The sequence below is a fragment of the Triplophysa rosa genome, linkage group LG9 (genome assembly GCF_024868665.1).
Source record: "Triplophysa rosa linkage group LG9, Trosa_1v2, whole genome shotgun sequence".
NCBI classification, from domain to species: Eukaryota; Metazoa; Chordata; class Actinopteri; order Cypriniformes; family Nemacheilidae; genus Triplophysa; species Triplophysa rosa.
Genome location: NC_079898.1, coordinates 3,843,631 through 3,869,642, shown reverse-complemented (window position 1 = coordinate 3,869,642; position 26,012 = coordinate 3,843,631). Strand labels below are relative to the sequence as shown.

Sequence of the window (26,012 nt, the reverse complement as noted above, 5' to 3'; positions counted from 1 at the left end):
CTAGTTATCGGTGATTCTATTGTTCGGAACGTTAACATAGAGGCACCAGCTACCATAGTCCAATGTTTACCGGGAGCCAGAGCGCCTGACATCAAGTCAAATTTAAATGTGCTGGCTAAGGCTAATCGTAAATTCAGTAAGATTGTTATTCACGTCGGCACAAATGATGTTCGACTCCGTCAATCGGAGATCACAAAAGATAACATTAAAGAGGTGTGTGAGCTCGCAAGCACGATGTCAGACACTGTAATATTCTCTGGCCCCATCACTGCTTATCGTGGTGATGAGATTTATAGCAGATTATCATCACTAAATGGCTGGTTGTCTGAGTGGTGCCTGCAGAATGATATAGTTTTTATAAATAACTGGAAGAGTTTTGAGGGCAGACCTGACCTGTTGAAACGAGATGGTCTCCACCCCCTGGGCTGGGGCTTCCATCCTGTCTAGAAATATGGCAAAAAGTCTTAATAATGCTAATGCTAAAGCTTGACTCCTGGGGCCCAGGTCAGGGAGCAGACAGAATGGCTTAACCAACTGTCTGCTTGCCGTCTCAGTCGCAGAATACACAAAATGACAACATGTAATAATCCCTTCTCCAAACATCAAAAATAGAGACTGTGTCTGTCCCCCGGATTAGCAAACATAAAATAATGGTAAACCTCTTGAAAGTAATTTAATAAACGTTAAACAAATTAAACATGAACAAAATACAGATAATCAACTGTTACGACTCGGATTGCTAAATATTAGATCTTTCTCTAATAAAGCACTTTTTTCAACGATATGATAACAGATCATAAAATAGACATGCTCTGTTTGACAGAAATATGGCTAAAACCAGATGATTATGTGGCATTCACTGGTATATACAACAGTTTATTTCAACCGACTACGCCACCCTGGTGGGGGTGCCAGGGAAATCCTCCCAATAAAGACTCAGGTACGTTACACCAATTGAAGGCAATAGAATAATGCGCAGTGAGACGTGAGTAACAATACAAAAATATATTTTATTCTATAAACATCAATAAAATTGTCTCCTTGAGGAGCACATCACAGGATCATAAAAATTATTCTCCAGGGGCCCAGTTTAGCAGGAACAGGGTAGACCGACTGCTACTCGGGAGGTAGTCTAGACCTACCATCATTAACATCAACTCCAAATCACACCGTGAAGAGGTTGTGTCACAACACACAGCAATCTGTGAAACACGCACCAAAGAAAGCAACTAGCCTTCCCTGCCCGTCACTGGCTCCTGGAGAAAGGAATAAAAGAAACAAAAACAAATAACCAAGGTAACAGAAGAAATCGACTCAAATAACAAATAACCAATATAACGAAAAGAAATCAACTCAAATATAATCAAAACAAACAAAGAAAATAGTTGTGCGGAGTCACGAGGTTGAAGCTATCAACCTCCACGACCCCCAAACAANGCTAACAAAATAAGGTCTTGTTTGAGAATAAACCTCTCGTTGTGCATTTCGGGTCTCCTTCCAAGGATGCAATGTGAAATACGTACGGAAGTCTGCAGAAGGACATTTATTTTGACATAGAACTGTGCGGCTTGGATTAAAGATCGGGCAACACACTCAGTTTCATATTAATCTTGAGTGCCTATACAGTAGTATTGCATACGTCGTATCTTCGAAGAGTATTTAGTTTGATCAAATTTACAAAAGACAGATACAGCTGTACGATTATTTCCGGAAAAACACGAGCCGCTATAGGCAGAGGTGGGTAGAGTAGCCAAAATCTTTACTCAAGTAAAAGTACAAGTAACTAGAGAAATTGTTACTCAAGTAAAAGTAAAAGTCACTATTTTAAAATTTACTTGAGTAAAAGTAAAAAAGTATGCAATGAAAAAACTACTCAAGTAGCTAGTTACTTAGTTACTTTGTATCTGATTATATAGGCCTACTACATAAAATTAATATTAACGCCAATATTTTAATATTACATTTTAATCAATATTTTTAATTATCATAAGCAGATATCTTTGCAATATACTAGAGAGACTAAAGAATAGCCAAACACAGAAGAGACAAGCATTTCTGTAAATTTCATCTAGTCCTGATGTCAATGTAGTTTACACAACTTATTTAGAATAATAGACCATGTCAAACTAAAGCATGAACTAAATTATTTTGTGGTAAAATAATGTTTTTTTTTTTAAGTGGAGTAAAACATAAGGGAACAAAGAATGACATAGCAATAAGCATTACAAAAACTGCACAAACCTAACCATTTTTTTTTTACTTTCCCATGGTATAACCCATAAAACACGAAAAATTCAGATAAACAACGTCGGACTAGCAAATCACGTGGTCTCACCGTCGACTGACGAGAGAGCGCATCGGCTGTCTTGTTCAGGTCGCCTGGGATATGTGTGGCTCGCAGGGAGCTGATCACCTGCTGACTCCCCAGGAGGAGGTGTCGGGCGAGCCGTCTTAACTGCCTTGAGTGAATTCCACCCTGGTGGTTGATATACGCTACGGCAGTTGTGCTGTCCGACCGGACCAGCATGTGCTTGTCCTGCACGAGAGATTGTAGCCTCTTCAGTGCAAGTAGCACAGCCAACAACTCTAGGCAGTTGATATGCTAGCGCAGGCAGGGCCCGTCCATCGCCCTGACACTGCGTGCCCATTGCAAACGGCACCCCAACCCTGCAGGGAGGTGTCTGTCGTCACCACGACGCGCCTCGTAACTTTCCCGAGAGGGACCCCTGTCCGTAGAAAGGTCATTGAAGACCAGGGGGTTAGGGTGCGTCGGCAGAGAGGTGTGATGACCATATGCCTGCTGCCGGTGTGCCACGCTTTCCAGGGAACTCGACTCTGTAGCCAGTGTTGGAGCGGTCTCATGTGCATCAACCTGAGGGGTATCACCCTCGCCGAGAATGCCATGTGTCCCAGGAGCCTCTGAAATTGTTTCAATGGGACCGCTGACTGCTTGAAAAGGTTCAGGCAGTTCAACACTGACTGTGCGTGCTCGGTAGTCAGTCGCGCTGTCATGGAGTCAGAGTTGAGTTCCATACAGAGAAAAAAGATGCTATGCACAGGGGAGAGCTTGCTCTTTTCCCGGTTGACCTGTAGTCCCAAACGATCTAGGTGCCGGAGCACCAGGTCTCTGTGTGTACATAACAGATCTCGCGAGTGTGCCAAGATAAGCCAGTCGTCGAGATAGTCCCTGAGGGGAGCGACGGTGGCTTCCACAACCTTCGTAAAGACTCGTGGGGACAGGGACAGACCGAAAGGGAGGACCATGTACTGATATGCCCGCCCCTCGAAAGCGAACCGTAGGAAGGGGCGATGATAAGGGAGAATCGAGACATGAAAGTACGCGTCCTTCAGGTCGATTGCCATGAACCAATCCTGACATCTGATAGACGCCAGGATGCGCTTCTGCGTGAGCATCCTAAACGGCAGCTTGTGTAGGTGCCTGTTCAGAGTATGCAGATCTAGAACGTCATCGTCTTGGGGACGAAGAAGTACGGGCTATAAAACCCGTTGAACATCTCGGCTAGAGGGACGAGCTCGATCGCTTCCTTCGACAGAAGGGTGGCGACCTCGGCCCGAAGCACGGGAGCATCCTTGCCTCTGACTGAGGTAGAGAGGATGCCCCGAAACTTGGGCGGGCGTCTGGCGAATTGGATCGCATAGCCACCGTGACCGTTTCGGAAGCTCTAACCAGGCTCCCAGGGACTGAGACAGGGGGACTAGGGGTATGATCTGCTTCATCGACCTCCCGGGGGGTGGTTCGATGGCTGGCAGTGCGGATCCCTCACTGTGGAGAGCCCCCGGGGAGGAGATCGGCTCTGCTGACTTACCTGCCTGGTGATTCAGCTCCACGCATCGTCGATTTGAGAGTGCTGAGGGCTGCAGAGTATGCTCGACATTGCGTCTCGCCGTGACGCAACGTCAGGTTGCCGAACACCGTCGTGCAGAGGGTGAGTGCGGCTCTGAAAAAAACCCAGAGAGAGAGGAAACTCTTTTTGTTCAGGGTCGCTTCTTCCACAATGGTTGCTGACGGGGCGGTGGTCTCCTCCTCGACGTCCTCTTCCGGGGGGGTGCCGGGGTCGGAGGCGCTGGCGTCGAAGAGGGCCGGGGCTGCAGGGGAGCAGACTCCGCATTGGATCTCAAAGGCCGGTGGGCGGCCGAGTCGCGGCGGGGTAGAATGTGGCTAATCGCCTCCGTCTGCTTCTTTACTGCCGAGAACTGCTGGGAAAGTCCTTGACAGTGTCACCAAACAGCCCATCCTGCGCGATGGGTGCGTCAAAAAAGCGGACTTTCTCGGCGTCACGCATCTGCGCAAGGTTTAGCCAGAGGTGCCTCTTCTGGACCACAAGTGTGGACATCACCCGGCCCAGGGCCCGCGAGGTCGGTGGCGGTGCGGAGTTCAACCTTGGGTTGGTCTTACTCTCGTGGAGCTCTTTCAATGCCTTGGCCTGGTGGACCTGCAGGATGGCCATGGCATGGAGAGAGGAGGCAGCTTGGCCCGCAGCAGTGTAAGCCTTCGACACCAGAGATGCCGAAAACAACGCTTTGGACGAGAGTCTAGGTCGACCTCTCCAGGTGGCCGCCGTCTGCAGGCACAGATGTACCGCGACTGCACACTCCACCTGGGGTACATCGACGTAGCCTCGAGCTGCCCCGCCATTGAGGGAAGTAAGGGCAACGGAACTACAAACCCAATTCCAAAAAAGTTGGGACACTGTACAAATTGTGAATAAAAACAGAATGCAATGATGTGGAAGTTTCAAATTTCAATATTTTATTCAGAATACAACATAGATGATATATCAAATGTTTAAACTGAGAGAATGTATCATTTTAAGGGAAAAATAAGTTGATTTTAAATTTCATGGCATCAACACATCTCAAAAAAGTTGGGACAAGGCCATGTTTCCCACTGTGTGGCATCCCCTCTTCTTTTTATAACAGTCTGCAAACGTCTGGGGACTGAGGAGACAAGTTGCTCAAGTTTAGGAATAGGAATGTTGTCCCATTCTTGTCTAATACAGGCTTCTAGTTGCTCGACTGTCTTAGGTCTTCTTTGTCGCATCTTCCTCTTTATGATGCGCCAAATGTTTTCTATGGGTGAAAGATCTGGACTGCAGGCTGGCCATTTCAGTACCCGGATCCTTCTTCTACGCAGCCATGATGTTGTAATTGATGCAGTATGTGGTCTGGCATTGTCATGTTGGAAAATGCAAGGTCTTCCCTGAAAGAGACGACGTCTGGATGGGAGCATATGTTGTTCTAGAACTTGGATATACCTTTCAGCATTGATGGTGCCTTTCCAGATGTGTAAGCTGCCCATGCCACACGCACTCATGCAACCCCATACCATCAGAGATGCAGGCTTCTGAACTGAGCGCTGATAACAACTTGGGTTGTCCTTGTCCTCTTTAGTCCGGATGACATGGCGTCCCAGTTTTCCAAAAAGAACTTCAAATTTTGATTCGTCTGACCACAGAACAGTTTTCCACTTTGCCACAGTCCATTTTAAATGAGCCTTGGCCCAGAGAAAACGCCTGCGCTTCTGGATCATGTTTAGATATGGCTTCTTTTTTGACCTATAGAGTTTTAGCCGGCAACGGCGAATGGCACGGTGGATTGTGTTCACCGACAATGTTTTCTGGAAGTATTCCTGAGCCCATGTTGTGATTTCCATTACAGTAGCATTCCTGTATGTGATGCAGTGCCGTCTAAGGGCCCGAAGATCACGGGCATCCAGTATGGTTTTCCGGCCTTGACCCTTACGCACAGAGATTGTTCCAGATTCTCTGAATCTTTGGATGATATTATGCACTGTAGATGATGATAACTTCAAACTCTTTGCAATTTTTCTCTGAGAAACTCCTTTCTGATATTGCTCCACTATTTTTCGCCGCAGCATTGGGGGAATTGGTGATCCTCTGCCCATCTTGACTTCTGAGAGACACTGCCACTCTGAGAGGCTCTTTTTATACCCAATCATGTTGCCAATTGACCTAATAAGTTGCAAATTGGTCCTCCAGCTGTTCCTTATATGTACATTTAACTTTTCCGGCCTCTTATTGCTACCTGTCCCAACTTTTTTGGAATGTGTAGCTCTCATGAAATCCAAAATGAGCCAATATTTGGCATGACATTTCAAAATGTCTCACTTTCAACATTTGATATGTTATCTATATTCTATTGTGAATAAAATATAAGTTTATGAGATTCGTAAATTATTGCATTCCTTTTTTATTCACAATTTGTACAGTGTCCCAACTTTTTTGGAATTGGGTTGTAGTTTGACGGGAACGCGCAGAAAAGGGGGCTTTCCAGGTCTTACTGAGTTCCTCATGCACTTCCGGGAAATACGGCACCGGGGCCGACCCGAGGTACCATGTGTCCAGCCGTGAGCGTTGGGGAAGGGGCGGTGCGGTGCACTGCAGCCCAGTGCTCACGGCGGCCCGGGAAAGCATGGCTGACATCTCAATGTCCGCCTCTTCCTGGGCTTGACCCCCCGAAGGAGGGAGCTCCAAGGAATCATCGGGGTTATACAAACGAAGGCTCCGAAAAACAAAAGGTGAATGAATGCAGCACGCCGTCTCCCCTTTATAGCCGGATATCCGGGGGCGGAGTCCGGCATGCAAATTTCATTCGCCATTTTCATTGGCCTTTTCTAATAGGGCAGTTGTGGCCTAATGGTTAGAGAGTCGGACTAATGACCAGAAGGTTGCCGGTTCGATTCCCAGGGTCGGCGGGTTACAACTGAGGTGCCCTTGAGCAAGGCACCTTACCCCTACTTGCTCCCCGGGCGCTGCAGTGATAGCTGCCCACTGCTCCGGGGGTATGTGTGTTCACTACTCTCTGGATGGGTTAAATGCAGAGGTCACATTTCGTTGCCTTGTACTTGTACATGTGCAATGACAATAAATTGAATCTAAATCTATCTAAATCTATCTAAAAATCTAATAGTCAGAAGTTGATAGGTTCTCAAGACGAACCCCATCTGTCAGTTCGACACAACGTCAAGAGACCGACAGAAAGGGAAAGGTTGTTAAAATATCTTGTACAAAAATGTTAAACCTATGTTACTTGTTTTTATTTTTTATAAAATGTATTACAATACAGTGCTCTGTAAATGTCTAAAGTTACCATTAGATTTCAGCAATGGTATAATGTGCATATATAACGATATCTTAGCCTCAAAAAACAACCAGAAACCCTGTGAGTATAATAGTTTAAAGCACTGATTTATTGTCAATAAACAGAGTTTGAATTTTGGTTTTAAATTACAAATCTACTGTATCTATGTCTGTATATATGCTCACAGAGTTCTAATGTACAGTAATCACTGTTTGCATATTAGGTTGAAGGCCCACTTGTGTGGTGAGGTGCTCGCATTGTGTGTTTTCCAAATATTATTGTCTGCAGCACACTTACTAGCCCCTCTTAGACTGGAACCACATGTGACAGGGAATATTATATATATTATATATATAAGTCTTTACAACAAAATCCCAAAAGCATCCCATCAAATAATTATTTCTGTTCCTACAGAATAAGGCAAAGAAGACAAAGACTGTGTATAAGCTGCACCTCCTCACAAAAAGGGATGCTCTGGATGTAGACATGCAATATACAAAAATTAAGAAAATATAATAAAGTTGAAAGCTTAATAAGGTTTTCGACTTCGTTAAAAAGAGCCCTTGTTTGTGGATGGAGATTGGATATGTTTGTAGTTAAGTCTTTAACTGTCTTGGGAGAATCGGTGCAGAGGTCTCCCATCATTTTCAGCTGAATCTCCAGTCGGGCTTTATCAAAGTGCAACGGAAGGTGAAGGGAATCAATATCCACTTTTTGTTCCTTGTTTGCTGCCTTTATAAGCACACTTTCTCTGAGAGCTGCTGTTTTCATACCTTCTTGATCAAATCTTCTTTTTATTTCTGCTGTGACCAAGTCCACAGCTTCGTAGAATTCTCGTCTCCATGTGTGCTGCGCAACTTGTGCATCTNCGCACAGCTGGCCAGTGGGACAAGCGGAAGTACGCCTTCCCCCAGTGAGCCTCATTGCACAGACCCTGTGCAAGGTCAGGGAGAGGAGCATCAAGTGTTACTACGTTGCGCCAACTGGCCCAACCGGACTTGGTTCTCGGAGCTAATGCTCTTGAACAGCTCCCCATGGCCGATTCCCCTGACAAAGGACCTGCTTTCCCAGGGGAAGGGCAGTTATGGCATCACCGGCTCAGACCTCTGGAACCTCCATGTCTGGCCCCTGGACAGACGAAGAAGGTCCTGAGTGGCCTAACCCCTGCGGCGGTTTAGACCACTACTCAGGTTAGGGCCCTGGCCACTAGGTACATACGCCTAGGCCTATCCTCCACGCTATGCTGAGACCCCGGCCCGGCTACGTGCCCAAAGTTCCCACCACTCCCCCGAGAACCAGGTGGTGAACTTACAGGCGCTCCCCACCGGGGAGGAAGACCCAACCTCATCCGTGTTGTGTCCAGTACGCGCATTGCGCCTCTGCTTGGACCGCACGCAGAGCCACAGAAGCTCTGAGCAGCTCTTTGTCTGTTTTGGAGATCAGCAGGGAGGGCTGTCTCAAACAGAGATTGGCGCACTGGATCATGGACAGCCGTCACTATGGCGTACCTGTCCTAAGATCGCCTACGCCCACTGGGTGAGAGCTCTCTCCACACGGAGTACAGCCTCCTCGTGGGCACTGGCTCGAGGCGCCTCTCTGGCAGACATCTGCAGAGCTGCGGGTTGGGCTACACCCATCACCTTCGCGAGGTCCTACAACCTCCGCGTAAAACCGGTATCGGCTCGAGTCTTGCAGCATCAGGCAAGACTGGCGGCCGGTAGGGTGTACCGCCTAGTGACAGTACCTTCCCCCTTTCTCCTAAGGGGGTCAGCGTACTACTAGCCTCCCTTCTTCCCCCACTGGGTGAAGAACAGGCACTCCATCCATCACTAGCAAGCACCTCCTGTGGGCGGGCTGGGCAGAGCAGCCCTGCCCCTTAGGCCGGGTATAACCTGAGTTATTCCAACATAGCTCTAACCGAACCTAGTGCTACCAGACGTTGCAACCCCCCAGCAGGGCGGTTCCGTCTGATGTATCTCATGCTGGTTCCCACCTTGGTAACCCATGACCTCCTTAGGTGGACCTCCACCTCGCGGTTAACTCCTTCAGTCCGCACTTTCTTCCCATGAGTTCTCCCCCATCGGTGAGACCATGTTGGTATCTCCACTAGTCTCTCCTCCCTGTGGTAGGAAGTCTCTGTAGCGCATCCCCCACTTGAGGAAGTAGCGCTTACCCAGTGCCTTACGGTTCCGGGCGGCTTCTCGCTGTTAGAGAAACAAGGCCGCCGACTGTGAGGCCGAAGGTAGGGGCCTTCCCACCTTTCAAGAAAGCTCTGGGACCCCCTACCTACCCACTGGTAGGTTACAATTTCGCGGTTAGCGTCACGGCTGACAGCCCAGGCCAGTCACCGTCGCTTCGTTGAGATTGTGACAGGGCACAGTGTTATGCGCGTTTTCCATTGGAACCCCATCTGTCGGTTCGACACAACGTCGAGAGACCGACAGAAAGGGAACGTCTCGGTTACGTTTGTAACCTCGGTTCCCTGATGGAGGGAACGAGAGTTGTGTCCTCTTGCCACAACACGTGCTGTCCTCTGCAGCAGTCGTGAGAGGTCTCAGGCTCCTCAGAACTAAGGTGAATGAATGATGCACGCCGTCTCCCTTTTATACCCGGATTCCGGGGCGGAGTCCGGATGCAAATTTCATTTGCCAATTTTCATTGGCCTTTTCTAAGAAGTCGGAAGCGATTGGTTCTCAAGGACGAACCCCATCTGTCGGTTCGACACAACGTCTCTTCCCTCCATCAGGAACCGAGGTTACAAACGAACCGAGACGTTTCCTGTAAGGCAGCATGCAAAAGAGACATTTTTTCGTTCATTTAATGCGGGCTGGTTCCACAAATGGAGGTGGTTACATTACATTGAGGAAGGTGATCGCGTTGTTTGTTTTAACTGTGTAAAAGCAGTGGAGAAACGTCTCATCCGTGAAGACAGTGTGAGGTTTGACAACAGTTTTGTCAAAGGAGGCTTCTCGAACTGGCGGAAGGCCACAGAAAAATTTAACGAGCACGAAAAATCTAAACTTCATACCGATGCCATACAAAAAAATCGCTGCTCTACAGAATACCCCAATTACTGCTCTTTTATCTGACGCTTCCCGCCAAACCCAAGACACAGCAAGGCATGTTTTGGAGCTAATGTTCAGGTCAGTGTTGTTCCTAGGAAAGAAAGGATTGGCTTTTAGGGGTGACAGCACCCGTGATGGCATTTTGTATGAACTGATGCTTGAACGTACATATAACCTTCCAAGAGAAAGACAGTGGATTGAGAGGAGAGATAACTGGCTCTCAGACACAATCCAGAATGAAATCATTCAGCTGTATGCATGCGCTATTCAACGTGAGATTGTATCTCGTGCCACATCTAGTCCGTACTACGGACTGACAGCTGATGGAACCACAGACTCCAGTACAACAGAGCAGTTCTCGCTGACGCTGCAGTACGTGGATGAAAATTTGGATATTAATTCAGATTTTCTTGGATTTTACAATGCCCCCGACAGCAGTGGAGAGACCCTGTTCAGGTGCATTAAAGATGTATTTCTCCGGCTAAACATCCCGATTGAGCGTCTCCATGGATATTGTTTCGATGGAGCTTCTAACATGTCAGGACGGTTTTTGGGTGTTCAGGCGTTTCTTAGAAAACTATGTCCTGGGTCCCTCTTCGTCCACTGTGCCAACCATTCACTTGACCTCGTTCTTCAGGAGACCGCCCGCGAGGTGGGTCTCATCGCAGATTCAGTTAACTTTGTTCAGGGTGTAGCTGTGGTAATCAGTGAATCTGCAAAACGCAAGGAGCTCTATCAGTCCATGTTTGGCTGTGATGAGATAATTACTTTACTTGCCATATGTCCAACAAGGTGGTGTATACGAACAGTAGCTGTCAAACGTGTGTGTAGTGCATACAGAGAAATAATCAAAACACTGGAGCAGCTTAAGGAAGACAAAACTGTGAGAGGAGACACCAGAGCTAAGATCGGGGGCCTGCTCAGGCAGGCAATGAAAGCTAAAACCTACTATGGACTCCTCTGTTGTGAAGCAATATTCGAGCCGTGTGAGTCGGTGGCCAGGAGTTTGCAGCATACCAAAGCCAGCGCACTGGGTGCCCTTATCTGTGCCGAACTGCTTATAATGCGCATGGATGCCCTTCGGAATGATCCAGTATCAGATACAATGCTACAAACTGTATCCACAGCGGGTCTTGAAATGCCAGGAGAGCGCAGGGTGGCAAAAACACCAGGCCGTTTTCGACATGCAGCCGGGCCAGAGGAGGGCAAAAGTTCAAGAGTTCAACTCCAGACGTGGGCAATCCCTCACGACGTGGACAGATACTGTCAAAGGCCAAAAGTTCAACACAAAGGGGGGCAGTCCCTCACAATGGGGCGGGTATGGTCAAAGGTCAACGCAAAGGGGGAGGGGCCCTCACAACGTGGGTGGTCCGGAAGTAATTCAACCCCCCCGAAAAGGTCAAAGGTCACCATCAATCATACCTGTCAATCATTTTGACACTATGACCCCCATATATACTACTCACGTTGTTCTTCCTGACTTTAAGCAAGGGAAACTGAATAATATAAAGGTGAGCTGTAGATAGAATACAGACTGACCAGTAGGGGGAGGAAAAACGTTAGACTAGGCAGAGCCAGAACCATGGCCTTCAAGTGCATGTTACTGATTTTCCCCAAATCCAATTACAGACAATAACCATACTATTACAAAAAGGTGTGTTTTAGTGTATGCCTAAAAACATTAAATTTGATAGATAATCTAGCATGGTCCTTTTCCCTGCAGCATGCAAAGATAATTTAGAAACACTCATTTGCACACGTAAGCTATGTGGATAAAGGCACAGCTAATCTTTACCTTCACATTTATGCATTTACAATGGCATTTTGACATTTTTATCCAAATTGACTTTGCATTAAAGCTATACATTTTTAATAAGTAATTTTTTATGCGTTTCAAGCTCATATTTAATTGAAATAAGGAAGAACTCAATGAAATGCATTTATTTTTTATTTCTATTCGTTTGTGGCGTCCCTTTAATGTAAACAAGACCATGAACATTTTTTTTTGCGTATACTGTATATGTATGTCAGATATACATAACATTCTATTGCCGTGCTGCCTGAAGGATGAAGAGAAAATCTTTGTAGCAACTGCATTTGAGTCTATCAAACTGCTGGACAGGAAGATCAAATGACATGCTTTGTTGCCATGACAATATCTTGTCCATCCTTCAAAATTTGGCTCCGCTATATCTGAGCCAGAACAGTGAAAACATTCCATCATTTTCAGCCTCAGAGGTGATACGTGTCTCTGTGAGTGCATTTGAAGCGTTGGCGGAGTCAAATGACTTGGAGGTTATGAAGTCACCCTCCACCCAAGTTCCCTGAGTGATTATTTGAGAGTTAGATGGCTTATGGAGGCATGCAGAGCGACGGACAGTACCAGCTGTGCCTAGAATGCAGAACACACCACACTCCCAAGATTGCCGTCCATTCTTTCAGCCTGTTTTTACTGTCATGGTTAAAAATAATATTAGGGGTTGGGTGGTACTTCCACCAGAAAATAGATTTGTTAGGAAACACTTGATAATTTATTATTTCAATAGTGTTGTGTGCTGAATAAGTCAGGCAATTGCTGTAAGCTGTGTTTCTGATTATCCAGGGGGTGTTATCTTTTATTTCTTCTCTTTATTTCAGTCTTAGGGCATCTGCTCTTCTCATTATACATGCTACCTCTAGGAGATATAATAAAGCGACACGGAGTTAGCTTTCACTGTTATGCTGATGATACTCAACGTTACATTTCCTCGAAGCCTCATGAAACACAGCAGTTCCATCGAATAATGGAGTGCATAGTCGATATAAAAAACTGGATGAGTAACAACTTTTTATTACTGAACTCGGACAAAACAGAAGTGTTACTTATTGGACCGAAAATCGCCATACGTAACAACCAAGAATACTGCTTTACTATTGACGGATGTTCCATAAAATGTTCCCCTCATCGTCAGCTAAGAATCTTGGCATTCTATTCGATAGTAATCTGTCATTTGAGAGCCATGTCGCCAACACCTGTAAAATTGTGTTTTTTCATCTTAAAAAAATATCTAAACTACGTCATATGCTGTCACTGTCAGATGCAGAGAAGTTAATTCATGCATTCATGAAATCAAGACTAGATTACTGTAATGCACTGTTAGGTGGTTGCCCTGCAGGCTTATTACAAAAACTCCAACTGGTCCAAAACGCGGCAGCTCGAGTTCTTACACTTACAAAAAAGTATGAACATATTAGCCTGGTTCTGTCAACCTTGCACTGGTTACCTATAAAGCATCGCGTTAACTTTAAAATCTTGCTTATTACCTATAAAGCCCTACATAGTTTAGCTCCTCAATACTTGAATGAACTCCTTTTGTATTACAGTCCTTCACGTGCATTACGCTCTCAGGCGTCCTGTCAGTTGGTAATACCTAGGATTTCCAAATCAAGTGCAGGTGGTAGATCCTTTTCCTATCTAGCGCCTAAACTTTGGAATAGTCTTCCCTGCACTGTCCGGGAGGCAGACACACACTGTCAGTTTAAATCTAGACTAAAGACACATCTTTTTAATCTTGCATACACTACTCTTCCATAATATAAATCCTCTGAGGGTTTAGGCTGCATTAGTTAGATCAACCGGAACCAAAAACACAACTGATGTACTTGTTGCATCAAAGAGTGCAGGACAGTACTCTACTCTCAGCCAGTCTTGTCTCATTGTTCCAAGGCTACCACAGCGAGCAGGATGCAGTTCATGGCCTGATCTGATGGTAGAGCGGATAATGGGAAGCAGCGACCTGACAAGAGCTGAGATGATAGAGCTGGATAAAGAAGGACGCGGTCACATGACACGTCTTCACCACAAAATTTCAAATGCTATTAGATTATTAATGATAATCTTAAACTATAATTTACCTTATTAGTAAGTTTATTTATTTTATTTAGCCTTGTTGTGCAAACTCTCTGGAGCTTGTGCAGAGGCAGCAGCTTTTGCCAGAGGGGAACTGGAATCCCCTGGTTGGGCCTGGGTTCTCCTGAGGTTTTTTTTCTTGATTAGAGTTTTGGGTTCCTCGCCACCGTTTGCGTACTGTTTTTTTGCACGATTTTCCTGGCCGGGGGGGCTGCTTTAGAATTTTAAAGTTTTACTTAATTAATATTGCATATAGGAATTTATAGTCTGTTATATTTGACCTGTGCTTCTCTCTCCTTTACCTTAAATGTGTGCTCTCACTGAGCGTGTGTGTGTGCGTACTTGTCTGTGTACGTGTGTGTGTGCATGCGCGTCCATGTGTGTGTGTCTATGTCTATGTGTGTTAGTACGTGTGCATATTGTGTACTGGTTTAGCTATATTTGTGAGGGCCAAATGTCCTCAGTACCACAGTGAAATACGTGTGAACCCACTTGTGAGGACATTTTACTGGTCCTCACTAAATAAAAAGGCTCATAATTCGCTCAAATAGTGTTTTTCTTTAAATGTAATAGAGTGCACATGTTTGTGTGATTATTAGGTTAAGGGTTAGGGATAGGGGATAGAATATATCATAAGCCTGATATAAAATCAATGGAAGTCTATGTAATGTCCTCACTAGTATAGTCAAACAAACCTGTGTGTGTGTGGAGTGTTTTGTATGTGGGTATGTCTGTCTTCTGTGTTTTCAACTTTTTCTTGTTTTTGCAGGTACAACTTTAATTGTTTTGCTTATAGTCAATATGTCTTATGTACAGCTGCTTTGTAACAATGAAAATTGTAAAAAGCGCTATATAAATAAAGTTGAGTTGAGTTGGAGTTATTACAAAAACTCCAACTTGTCCAAAACGTGGCAGCTCGAATTCTTACACATACAAAAAAGTATGAGCATATTAGCCCGGTTCTGTCAACCTTGCACTGGTTACCTACAGTATAAAGCATCGCATTAACTTTAAGATCTTGCTTATTACCCATAAAGCCCTACATGGTTTAGCTCCACAGTATTTGAGTGAACTTCTATTGTATTACAGTCCTTCACGTGCATTACGCTCTCAGGCGTCCTGTCAGTTGGTAATACCTAGAATTTTTAAATCAAGTGCAGGTGGTAGATCCTTTTCCTATCTAGCGCCTAAACTTTGGAATAGTCTTTCCTGCACTGTCCGGGAGGCAGACACACTCTGTCAGTTTAAATCTGGACAAAAGATGTATCTTTTAATCCTGCATACACTACACTTCCATAATATAAATCCTCTGAGGGTTTAGGCTGCATTAGTTAGATCAACCGGAACCAGGAACACTTCCAACAACAACTGATGTACTTGTTGCATCAAAGAGTGCAGAACAGTACTCTACTCTCAGCCAGTCTTGTCTCATTGTTCCAAGGTTACCACAGCGAGCAGGATGCAGTTCATGGCCAGACCTGATGGTAGAGCGGAGAATGGGAATTGGCGACTTGACAAGAGCTGAGATGATAGAGCTGGATAAAGAAGGACGCGGCGACTTGACACGTTTTCACTACAAAATTTCAAATGCTATTAGATTGTTAATGATAATCTTAAATCTATAATTTACCTTATCATTTATTTTTATTTAGCCTTGTTGTGCAAGCATGGTCGAGCTTGTGCAGAGGCAGCAGCTTTTGCCAGAGGGGAACTGGAATCCCCTGGTTGGGCCTGGGTTCTCCTTAGTTTTTTTTTCTCGATTGGAGTTTTGGGTTCCTCGCCACCGTTTGTATACTGTTTTGCTCTATTTGCCTGGCCGGGGGGCTGCTTTAGAATTAGAATTTACGTTTTACATAATTAATATTACATATAGGAATTTATAGTCTTTTTAATATTTGACCTGTGTTTCTCTCTCCTTTACCTTAAATGTGTGCTTTCACTGTGCGTGTCTGCGTGCTTGTCTGTGTGTGTGTGTGTGTGTGTGTGTGTGCGCGTGCTTGTCTGTGTGTGTGTGCGCGTGCTTGTCTGTGTGTGCGTGCGCGTCCGTGTGACTGCGTGTCCGTGTGTGTGTCAATGTCTATGTGTGTTAGTACGTGTGCATATTGTGTGTGTGGAGTGTTTGTATGTGGGTATGTCTGTGTTCTGTGTTTTCACCTTTTTCTTGTTTTTACAGGTATAACTTTAATTGTTTTGCTTATAGTCAACATGTCTCATGTACAGCTGCTTTGTAACAATGAAAATTGTAAAAAGCGCTATATAAATAAAGTTGAGTTAAGTTTATTTGCAGATGTACGATCGTCCAAGAATTTTCTCATCTCTGCACAGCTTTCGAGCATTTTCATTTACAGGTGGAACTCAGAGTTTCAACACCAGTCTTATTTCAGTATAAACTCTATTTAAAATCGCCAGAGAAAAGATTTATAGAGAGCATTTGATTTTGTTAGTGTCTGAAATGGAAGAGTAATGTCCCAATTGTATTTTTGAGTCAGGTATCATAAATCAACTACAATGGCCTCAACTTTTAGACCAAAGGTCTTGTCTTTGCCAATATTATGTTCAATAAAGTAGAAGTTATTTTTATTTTATTAATCCTGCAGTAATATGAATCAAGTCAGTCTTTAAAGACTGTGGCGATGGCTGCATCTGTGTCATTGAAGAACAATAGTCATCATCATCACATGAATTACATGTTCCTGGATTGCTAATCATATATTTAAGTCATTGAATTACTTTGTATGTTTTATGAAAGTCAGTTACGGTTTTGTGGATATTTTAGAAAAAAATGTGTAATTTCTACTAGTAAATCCTACCGTAAATGGTATCCTATGGCGTTATACATCCGTAACACTGGAAGAAAGTGCCATGATTAAAGCTGCAATCTGTGGCAAAAATCAATTACTGAGGTACATAAACAATCAGTGTTGAAAATGGTCTCCTTACTTTACCCTGATCCACAACTTGTAGTAATGACTTATAATTTATATTGGTTCTCTTTTCTTTGGGAGTGACTCTACTTGAGTTCTGCTGCAGGAACATTATGTTAACATTACATTAAGCAACATGTAAAAACCAGTGATAATTCCAGAAGATCACAGCTGATTGGATTTATGAAGCTGTTATTGTTGTTGTGGGTGCTCAGATGGGCTCCCTGGTGTCTGTAGTCTATTTGTGGATTTTTGGCTCTATAAATGGAAGTCTACAGTGCCTCAAAGTTATCCGAACTCTCAACACTCTCACTCGCGTGAAGACAGTCAAAGCACAGGGCAGGAGAATGTCATTATAGGATCTTCTATACAAACTTTAAGCACAAGCACAAATATGGCCTTTGAAAAGCCACATGGGATCTTTGGAAAGGTAAGTTGCTACGTAATTCAAAACCTTATGCTCTAAGGCACAAAGCAAGTGGATGTACAGTTGTGAAATATTCCCGATGTGTCTTTTTAGATTGACAGTGTCTCTTTGCCTTAAATGTCTTTATTTTACTTCTTAAAGTGTGTGATTAGATTGATTTAAACATTGTAATTGCATTGTACGGTAAAGGGGTCACTGTTAATGGAGATGGAAAATAAAACTAATTTTGGAAATTTGGCAGCAAGAAAGTTCAAGGTAATGCGTTATGACTCAGCCACAGTTTTTGTGAGTGCTAAAATATTTGTAATATATTAATAATATATCTGGCAAATTTCTCATTAATAACAAGTTAATAACTAGACTAAAGAGCTTACCTACCCTAAAAAAATCTAGGATAAAGTTGTAAAGCAGAATTGCTGGCGAAGTACAGAACCGCATTTTGAGCTTTGTAAATAGATTCCTGCTAGTGTATCTAGAGCTATAGATGCATGTGTGTGCTCAATGCAGAGGGAGGAGGCTTACACACACAGACGTATAATTACTCTTTAAACACATTGACACACCCACAAAGTTTGTGGAGTTTCAAACCTGTCTCAATATGCTGGTCTCTATGCAAATATACTCGCTGGAATTTAAAACATGTGGCTTCAGACTGGTGGCACAAGTATTTTGCGTTTGCCAATCGTGCCTGTGTCTGCAAAGATCTTAAAACATGGAAGCATCAGAAAGGGAAGTCCCGCAAGTAAACCTGTAAATGCCACTAAGTAGAGAGCTGGCAAGATATCAATGTCAGACTTGAGAGAAATGCCTCATCTTTCTACTCAGAGGAAAAATTCAGCTGGGTTAGCATGAGATAAAAAGACAATTTTTTATATTGCAAACTGACTTTCATGGGTTCATCTGTCCCAGTCTGCTTCCCGATGTTCTCCATTGCTGGTGTTCTCAATTGCCAGTGTTTCCCCATGGAGTACAACGGGTCCAGTGATCTCCAGCATCATCTCCACAGCCATACTCACTCTGTTCCCTCCATTGTGGTCTGGTCTTATCGCTGTTACATGTTCTCAAGTTTGCTATCCTGCGTATTTGTGTTGTAAATAAACCTCTGTGTGAATTATATCTACTTGTCTCCGGTCTGTGGCTTACTCTGACACTGACAGAGACCATTTATTGGATTCAAAAGGTCAAAACAATAGAATATAGACAACAACAAATACAGAAGAACAGGTAAATAAGGGAAACAGGCTCCTTGCACAGAGTAAGAACAGAAACCATATCCAAGCACAATTGGTGATTTTTTTTAATAAAGCTGTGGACTCGTAGAGGAGGTAATATGGAACGTAGACTTCTTCAGAGGGAATGCAAGTGGATTTTTGATCTTAAATGTCTACATCCTCTTGGTATGGTGACCACCTCCCAACAAACCAAATGTGGGATAGGTAATCCGTTTGTGTGGGACACCATTGAAAGGTAGCGCGAAACTGTGATATAATAACGGAATTAAAATATTTTTGTATAATTTTTCAACTTATAAGAATAATTTGTTATTTAGTCTATTCCAACTACAACATAATTAAGGCATAGATAAAATGTTATATAACATAAAAAAATAATGGCAAATTCAATTTAAGGTTCACTGTCTCTTTAAATTTTGAGCACATAACAGACGCCGAGTTATCATGTTGTACACTTTGAAGATCTTCTCAAAAAGAGAAAACTAAAGGAATAAAGAACAAACAAATAATGAAAAAGAGTTTCTCTTTTAAAATGTATTATTTTAGTAATGCATTTCATGATTTCCAAATAATTTTTATTTTAATACGCTAGCCACAACCTATACGCTAAACACAGTTTCAAAGCCACACAGTTTACAACGTTTTAGTGACTTTTTACTCAGCAAATTGACATGGGAGGATCGCCACCCGATCTAGTGACAGACGTCGCAGCCTCTTGATGACTGAAATCACTGCCTTCTTCTCATTGGATAAAAGTTAGAATTTAAAAAATAGTTACGTTTTTATGAGCTTGTTGGACACTGGTGTGCACTGGGTTGCTGCTTTTGACACAGCGCTTTAAACAAAGGCGCAAACAAGCCTCTCATGTGCGTTTCAGGTTAAAGAACGTGTTTCTTAATGTGACAACTAAAAACCAACAGACTGATGAAAATGCGGGACATTTTCTCAATATGCAACGTGCGAGAGGGTGAAAATGCTGTGAGGTTACAATGCAAAGCGGGACGGGTGGTTACCTTAATGAACGAAGAATTATCTTTGAATTGTCTTTCGTGCGATCTCATGTCAATGTGTCTAATGGTTAGAGCGTCGGACTCGTCACCAGAAGGTTGCCGGTTCGATTCCCAGGGCCGGCAGGTAATGACTGAGGTGCCCTTGAGCAAGGCACCCTAGCCCCACTTGCTCCCCGGGCGCTGCAGTGATAGCTGCCCACTGCTCCGGGTGTACGTGTGTTCACGATTTGCTGTGCGTGTGTTCACTACCCTCTACCCTCAGAGGTCACATTTCGGGTATGGGTCACCATATCTGACTAATAGGTCACTTATATGAAACCGACTTTTAAGATGAGTTGAATCTTGATCGCTTATGAAAAAAGTTCGACGAGTTAAAGTAATGTAAAATATACCTGGTCATAACGTATTAATCATATCATTACAGTGTTTTAAATCATGTTGTTAGTTGTAATCATGTAGAGTCGCATGTGCCACTGAATGTTATATGTAACGCCCATGTTGTTTATCACGCAAACTGCCCATTGCAGGAAACACAAGGAATAAATCTATTATAAGTCACCACGAATACCTTGTGACGGTGGTTACGCCCAGGTAGTATAGTAACAATATATATATATATTATTTCACCTTATGTTCGGGCGCCAGACAGCAAGAACTGCCAAATAAATTCTTCCCAGATAGCTCTATGCCACCGGTTACAGAGAAAACAGATAATATATATATATAGATGAAACAAACAGAGTTAAATTCACATAATCATTTAATCATTATTTTCCCCAAAAAACAAAAAAAATAATATTGAACAACGGTCAACGCATGTGCCCATAAATAAGGAAATACTTCCGGATACAAGTGTGAGAAATACACAGTTTTCTCCACAACAGCAAATAACATTAATCAAAGTTCATGAAATGTATGGTTGCTAATATCATTCCAGATTCGTCACAGGAAAAATGGGGGTTTCTTTCCACCACAGCAGATTTAGACCGCTATTTTTCCACATTTTCACATGCAATGAAAGAAAATAAACATTAGACAAAATTCCCTGAATAAAAAAAAAGTATACCTTCAACACAAACTACTGCATAGAAGGGCAAAAGCTTTTATGTTTAAAGAATAGGTGTATGTTTACGTTACTATATGTGTGTGTGTGTTTGGAAATGTGTGTAAGCAGAGCAGGCGGAAAATGACTGACCAGGTTAAGCAGATCACAAGGCCTCGGATGAGTGTTTCGGGCAACAGGCGTGGACTCAACGCGAAGTCATCGGAATCATCCGTTTCTGTTGTGCCCACACGCTTAGACTGGCTTTCCTGAAAATGTTTGCAAACCGTTTCCAATGCCATTCTTCTCCGAAGCGTGTTCGAGAGCAACAAGCCAGATGCTTGCGTCACACGTCATCCTCCGTCACACACGTCATCACGCTTACGGCTACCTTTCCTGCAGTAGATCAGCCTCAGGAACAACGCCGCTAAGAGCGCTATCCTTCTCACTCTTATTCGCCACATTACTACACGCCTCTCATGACGTTTAAATTAGCGTGAGCGCGAGTAAGCGCTCTGCTACACACTCTCCCCCCCTAAAAAATACAACCCTATGGTTGTTGAGAAGGAAAGGGTTAGAAACCATGGAACTCTTCCTCTTCATCTGTGGAATCTTGGAAGATTTCAAAAAGTCGCTTTTTTCCTTGTGTATCCAACTCCTCAGCAGTAGGAAAACAGGGTTTCAGGTTACATACATGAACTGTACGAACATCCTCTCCTGTAGCTTCTAAAGCTACCTGGTAATTCAGGGGTCCCAACTGCATAATCACCCGATAGGGACCTTTCCATTTCGGGGCTAGTTTGGCACTGAAATGGTGACATGCACTGGACTGTGGAAAATTTCTTAACCATACACGGCCTTTTTCCTTGAAGGTAAGTTCCCGTCTATTTTTGTTGTAATTTCGGAGTTGTCGTAACTGGGCTTTTTTACAGCACTCGTTCGCTCTTGCTTTTAGTTGATCCAGATGTTTCATCAGGTCATAGGAGGGTTCAGTGGGACAGAGATTGGTGTCTTGCAGCAGCTTATCCATTGGTCCATGCAACTTCCTACCAAGATGGAGCTCAGCAGGTGACATCCCAATGGTTTCTTGGACAGCTGAATTTATTGCAAACCTGAATTCTGGTAAGTGTTGATCCCATTTTTTATGGTTATCATCGATGTAGGATGAAATCATTTGCTTCAGGGTTCGATTCACTCGCTCAGCCATATTTGTCTGGGGGTGATAAGCAGTAGTCATTTTTTTCGAGTCACACTCCATTTTGAGCACACCTCTTTGAACACTGCTGACATAAATTGAGTTCCACGGTCTGACACAAGGATATCAGGGACCCCCCATCGAGTTAGAATCTCTCGTTGGAGAAGATCTGCAACAGTTTGTGCTGTGGCATTCCGCATGGGAAACAACTCAACCCACTTTGAATAATAATCCACAAAAACTAGTAGATATTCATTCTGGCGAGTACTACGGGGTAAGGGTCCCATAATGTCGACTCCAATCATGTGATTTGGGTGTGTGGTAGTAACTTGTTGAATCTTTCCAGCAGGTTTTCTGTTCTCACTCTTCAGTGTCTGACATTTTACACACTGCTTAACATGCCGTTTCACGTCTGTCCACATACCAGGCCAGTAAGCAACATTGTATAACCTCTTATATGTTTTGTAGATTCCTACATGACCACTTAATGGATGCGAGTGATAATACTGTAGGATGGTAGGAACTAAGCTTTGAGGGACATATATTCTGTAATGGATTTGACTATTAGACAGGTGAGTGACGTAGTATAATTTGTCCTCGACTACTTCATAACTGTCCTTCAAAACGCAGTCAGTTCCTGCCATTGACTGGAAAATCTTTATGATCTTGGGATCCTTATGCTGTTCTTTCCAAAAGACATCCAGGGAAACAGGCAATTCCAAATCATCTTTGTGGGTAGTGAACAGGTAGCACTCAGGTTTGACATGCATCCGAGATAAGGCATCTGGTGCAACATTGAGTTTGCCTTTTCGATACTCAACCACAAAGTCAAATTTTTGAAGGCGAAGAGCCCAACGGATCAGACGGCTGGTTGTCCTGGTGGAATTCATCACCCACTGTAATGCCGAGTGGTCGGTGACAACGGTGAACAATTTCGGTTCCAAGTAGTGTTGCCAACGCTCTAAAGCCCAGACCACAGCGAGGCATTCCTTTTCCGTGGTGGAATAATGGGTTTCTGCCTTATTCAAGGCTCGACTAGCATAAGCAATCACCTCTTCATGGCTTTGTTCTTTTCGCTGTGTTAACACTGCTCCAAGCCCAGTGTCACTTGCATCTGTGTATACCACAAATGGGCATTCAAGAACTGGATGTCCCAGGATAGGTGGGGAAGTCAAACAGGCTTTTAACTGATTGAAGGCTTGCTGACACTGAGGTGTCCACTCAAATTTGCGTCCTTTTTCTTCAAGGCATTTATGGGTTCAGCAATTTGAGAGAAATAAGGTACAAAGCGATGATACCATCCTGCTAACCCGAGAAAACGCTGAACTTCTTTTAGATTTTTGTGCACAGGATAAGTTCTAACAGCTTCCACCTTGCTGGGATCTGCTGAGATACCTTTAAAACTTACTACATGTCCAAGAAAGGTTAACTCCTGAAGACAGAATTTACTCTTGTTGAGGTTGATGGTCAAACCAGCAGACTGTAAACGGTAAAGAACTGTTTGGAGGTCTTTGAAATGCTGAGTCAAAGAGGGTGAGTATATAATGATATCGTCAATATATACGAAGCAAATTTTCCCTGGTAACTCTCCCAAGACAGTTTCCATTAATCTTTGGAATGTTGCCGGAGCATTTTTCAATCCAAAGGGCATAACATTGAATTCGTACAGACCTGACGACGTGATAAAGGCAGTTTTAGATTTGCTCTCTGGGTCCATTGCTACATGCCAATAGCCACTATTTAGATCAATGGTAGAAAATATGGCTGCACCTGAGAGGGATTCAAGGATTTCAGTTATGTTTGGTAGGGGATAAGCATCTCTTTCGGTAATGGAANAACCCCGTCCGGGGTCGAGAACGCCGGGCTCCCTTCCAGGGTTGAGGTTGTCGGGTTCCCCTCCAGGGTCGAGGCCGCCGGTGTCCTGTTCCCACCACAGATCCCTGCCGGCATCCCAACCGGTACCCAGGCCTGTCCAGTCGACACCCTGTCCTATGTGTTGTTCCTGTCCCGCCGGCGATCCAGCCGGTATCCTAGTTGCTGCCCAGCTGCCAGAGAGCGCTGCCCAGCCGTCGGAGAATGCTGCCCAGCTGCCAGAGAGCGCTGCCCAGCCACCGACATCCTGTCTTGTCTTGTCGACGCCCAGCCCTGCTTAGCCGGTTGCCCAGCCGGCATCTTGTCCGTGTCAGCCGGCGATCCAGTCCGTGTGTCATCCGGCGATCCAGTCCGCTCCTTAAGGAGGGGCTTCTGTCATGGTTCTGCCCCATCTTGTCTTGCTTTTCTTGATCTTGTGGCAGAGCCATGGCAGAACCTCTTGTTTAATGTGGAGAGAAGCATTGGCCCACTTGGCCTTCCACATGCTCTCTCCAGGTCTCGTCATTGTTCCTGCCCTCTTGTTTCCTTGTTAGTGCTCGTTATTAGTTCATGCCCCGCACCTGTCCCCTCTTGATTTGGTCCCTTATTTAATGCCCCTTTGTTCTCTGTCCTGTGCTGGTTCATTGTGTTATCTGTCACTCGGTTCATGTGGTGAGTTTGTGTCTTTAGTCAGTGTAGTCTAGTCAAGTTATTTGTATTTGATGTCAATGTTTATCTCAGTCTAGTCTAGTGTAGTTAGTCTGTGTTCCTGTGTATCTGTCATGTTTATATCTTTGTTCTTGTTTTACTCCCTCGTGGGTTTTTGTTTTGTTAATTATTTATTAGTCTTGTTAACCCCTTACCCGCTGTCTACACTTAGCTCTTTGTCTGTGTCTCACCTCCATGTTCATGACATTTACTCTCTATATCTTTATCTTATGTTTATTGTATTGTATTTCTTAATTGTTTATACCCATAGGCCCTTATTTAAATCATCTGTGTACTGTATTCTATTGTGTTATGGTCTCTGTGTACTGTTGGTGCTGTTTCTGTGTTCTGGATGCTTCTGTCACCAAAACAAATTCCTTGCATGTGCAAACATACTTGACAATAAAGCTCTTTCTGATTCTGATTCTTATCACAGACAACTCTTCTGAAGCGCTTTATGAAATAAGCTTTAGAGTTAAATCAGTGAACCTCCTTCATTTGATTTCTTAGAACTGGACACGGGCTTTGGGAAATCGTTCTTGCAGTATTGATATTGAAGTAACTCAATACAAAATTATTTCGTTTTAATTACAGTCTCTGATAAGATACAAGAGTTATTCGTTGCTAAAATATCAAAGGCACACATAGGTTCATGTCAGTATGACTCTGGATATTTTTCTGTATCACTTTTGATACCAAGCTACCATTTTATTTCAAAGTTTTTCAAAGGTTTTATTGACTATGTTAATTATTTATATAAAAAGTCTGTCTATAAATTCCCCAAAGAATGACATTTCAATCATCTTAAACTTCTTAAAAATACAGTGTTGGGTCAACTCTGGACAAACCCGACTACTGGGTTCAAATTAACTTTGAAAATGTCCATGTTTGACCCAAACATGAGTTAAAACAATCCTGCATTATGATATAAAACTGCAAACACAGCCTGTTGTGATAAAACCGCACATGTGAACAGCACATGCAAAGAGAATGCATGTGTGTGGGCGGGTGGATGTGTGTGTGGCATCTAGCCTTTTGATTTTGTGCTAAAAACAGCCGTGCTAACTCCTGTTCTAACTGTAAAACTTAATTGTCATATTGAACAGGAGTTGTGTTGATAACTTCCGCTCATGAATGCAGTTTCTGTGACTGCCAAAATCACACATGTTAATATGCACAATGAAGTACCCAAAAGTCCTGCGATTACAAGGTTATAAAATGGAATAATTGATTAAAAAATGAAGATAAAGAAAACTAAAAACAAACTATGGGGGCGGTTTCCTGGACAGAAATTAGCTCAAGTCAGGACTAGGCCTTAGTTAACTTAAATAGTTTTAAAACAATTGCACTCATATATTTCAAGATATATTAGTGTAAGTTGTTTAGTCTAGTCTGGGACTAGAGTAGAGGGAATCAGGTGGAAAAGTGCCTTATACACGCTGAAAAATGCTAGGCTATTTTCAACCCATGCAGCATTGGGTCAAAAACCCGATCGTTGGGTTAAACTTAACCCAGAAAATGCTTTATATTTGACGCAACAATGGGTT

General features: G+C 43.6%; 1 protein-coding gene across 2 annotated transcripts in view; it reads left to right on the top strand.

Annotated features, from left to right (window-relative positions):
• Window positions 1-17,307: 17,307 nt before the first annotated feature.
• Window positions 17,308-26,012, top strand: part of mlip (muscular LMNA-interacting protein) — an 89,264-nt gene continuing 80,559 nt past the window's right edge. For both annotated transcript variants that reach the window (XM_057341562.1, XM_057341560.1), the window contains exon 1: window positions 17,308-17,430. In XM_057341562.1, the coding sequence (XP_057197545.1) occupies window positions 17,395-17,430 (36 nt within the window). In that variant the 5' untranslated portion in view covers window positions 17,308-17,394. The remainder of the gene's footprint in view (window positions 17,431-26,012) is intronic.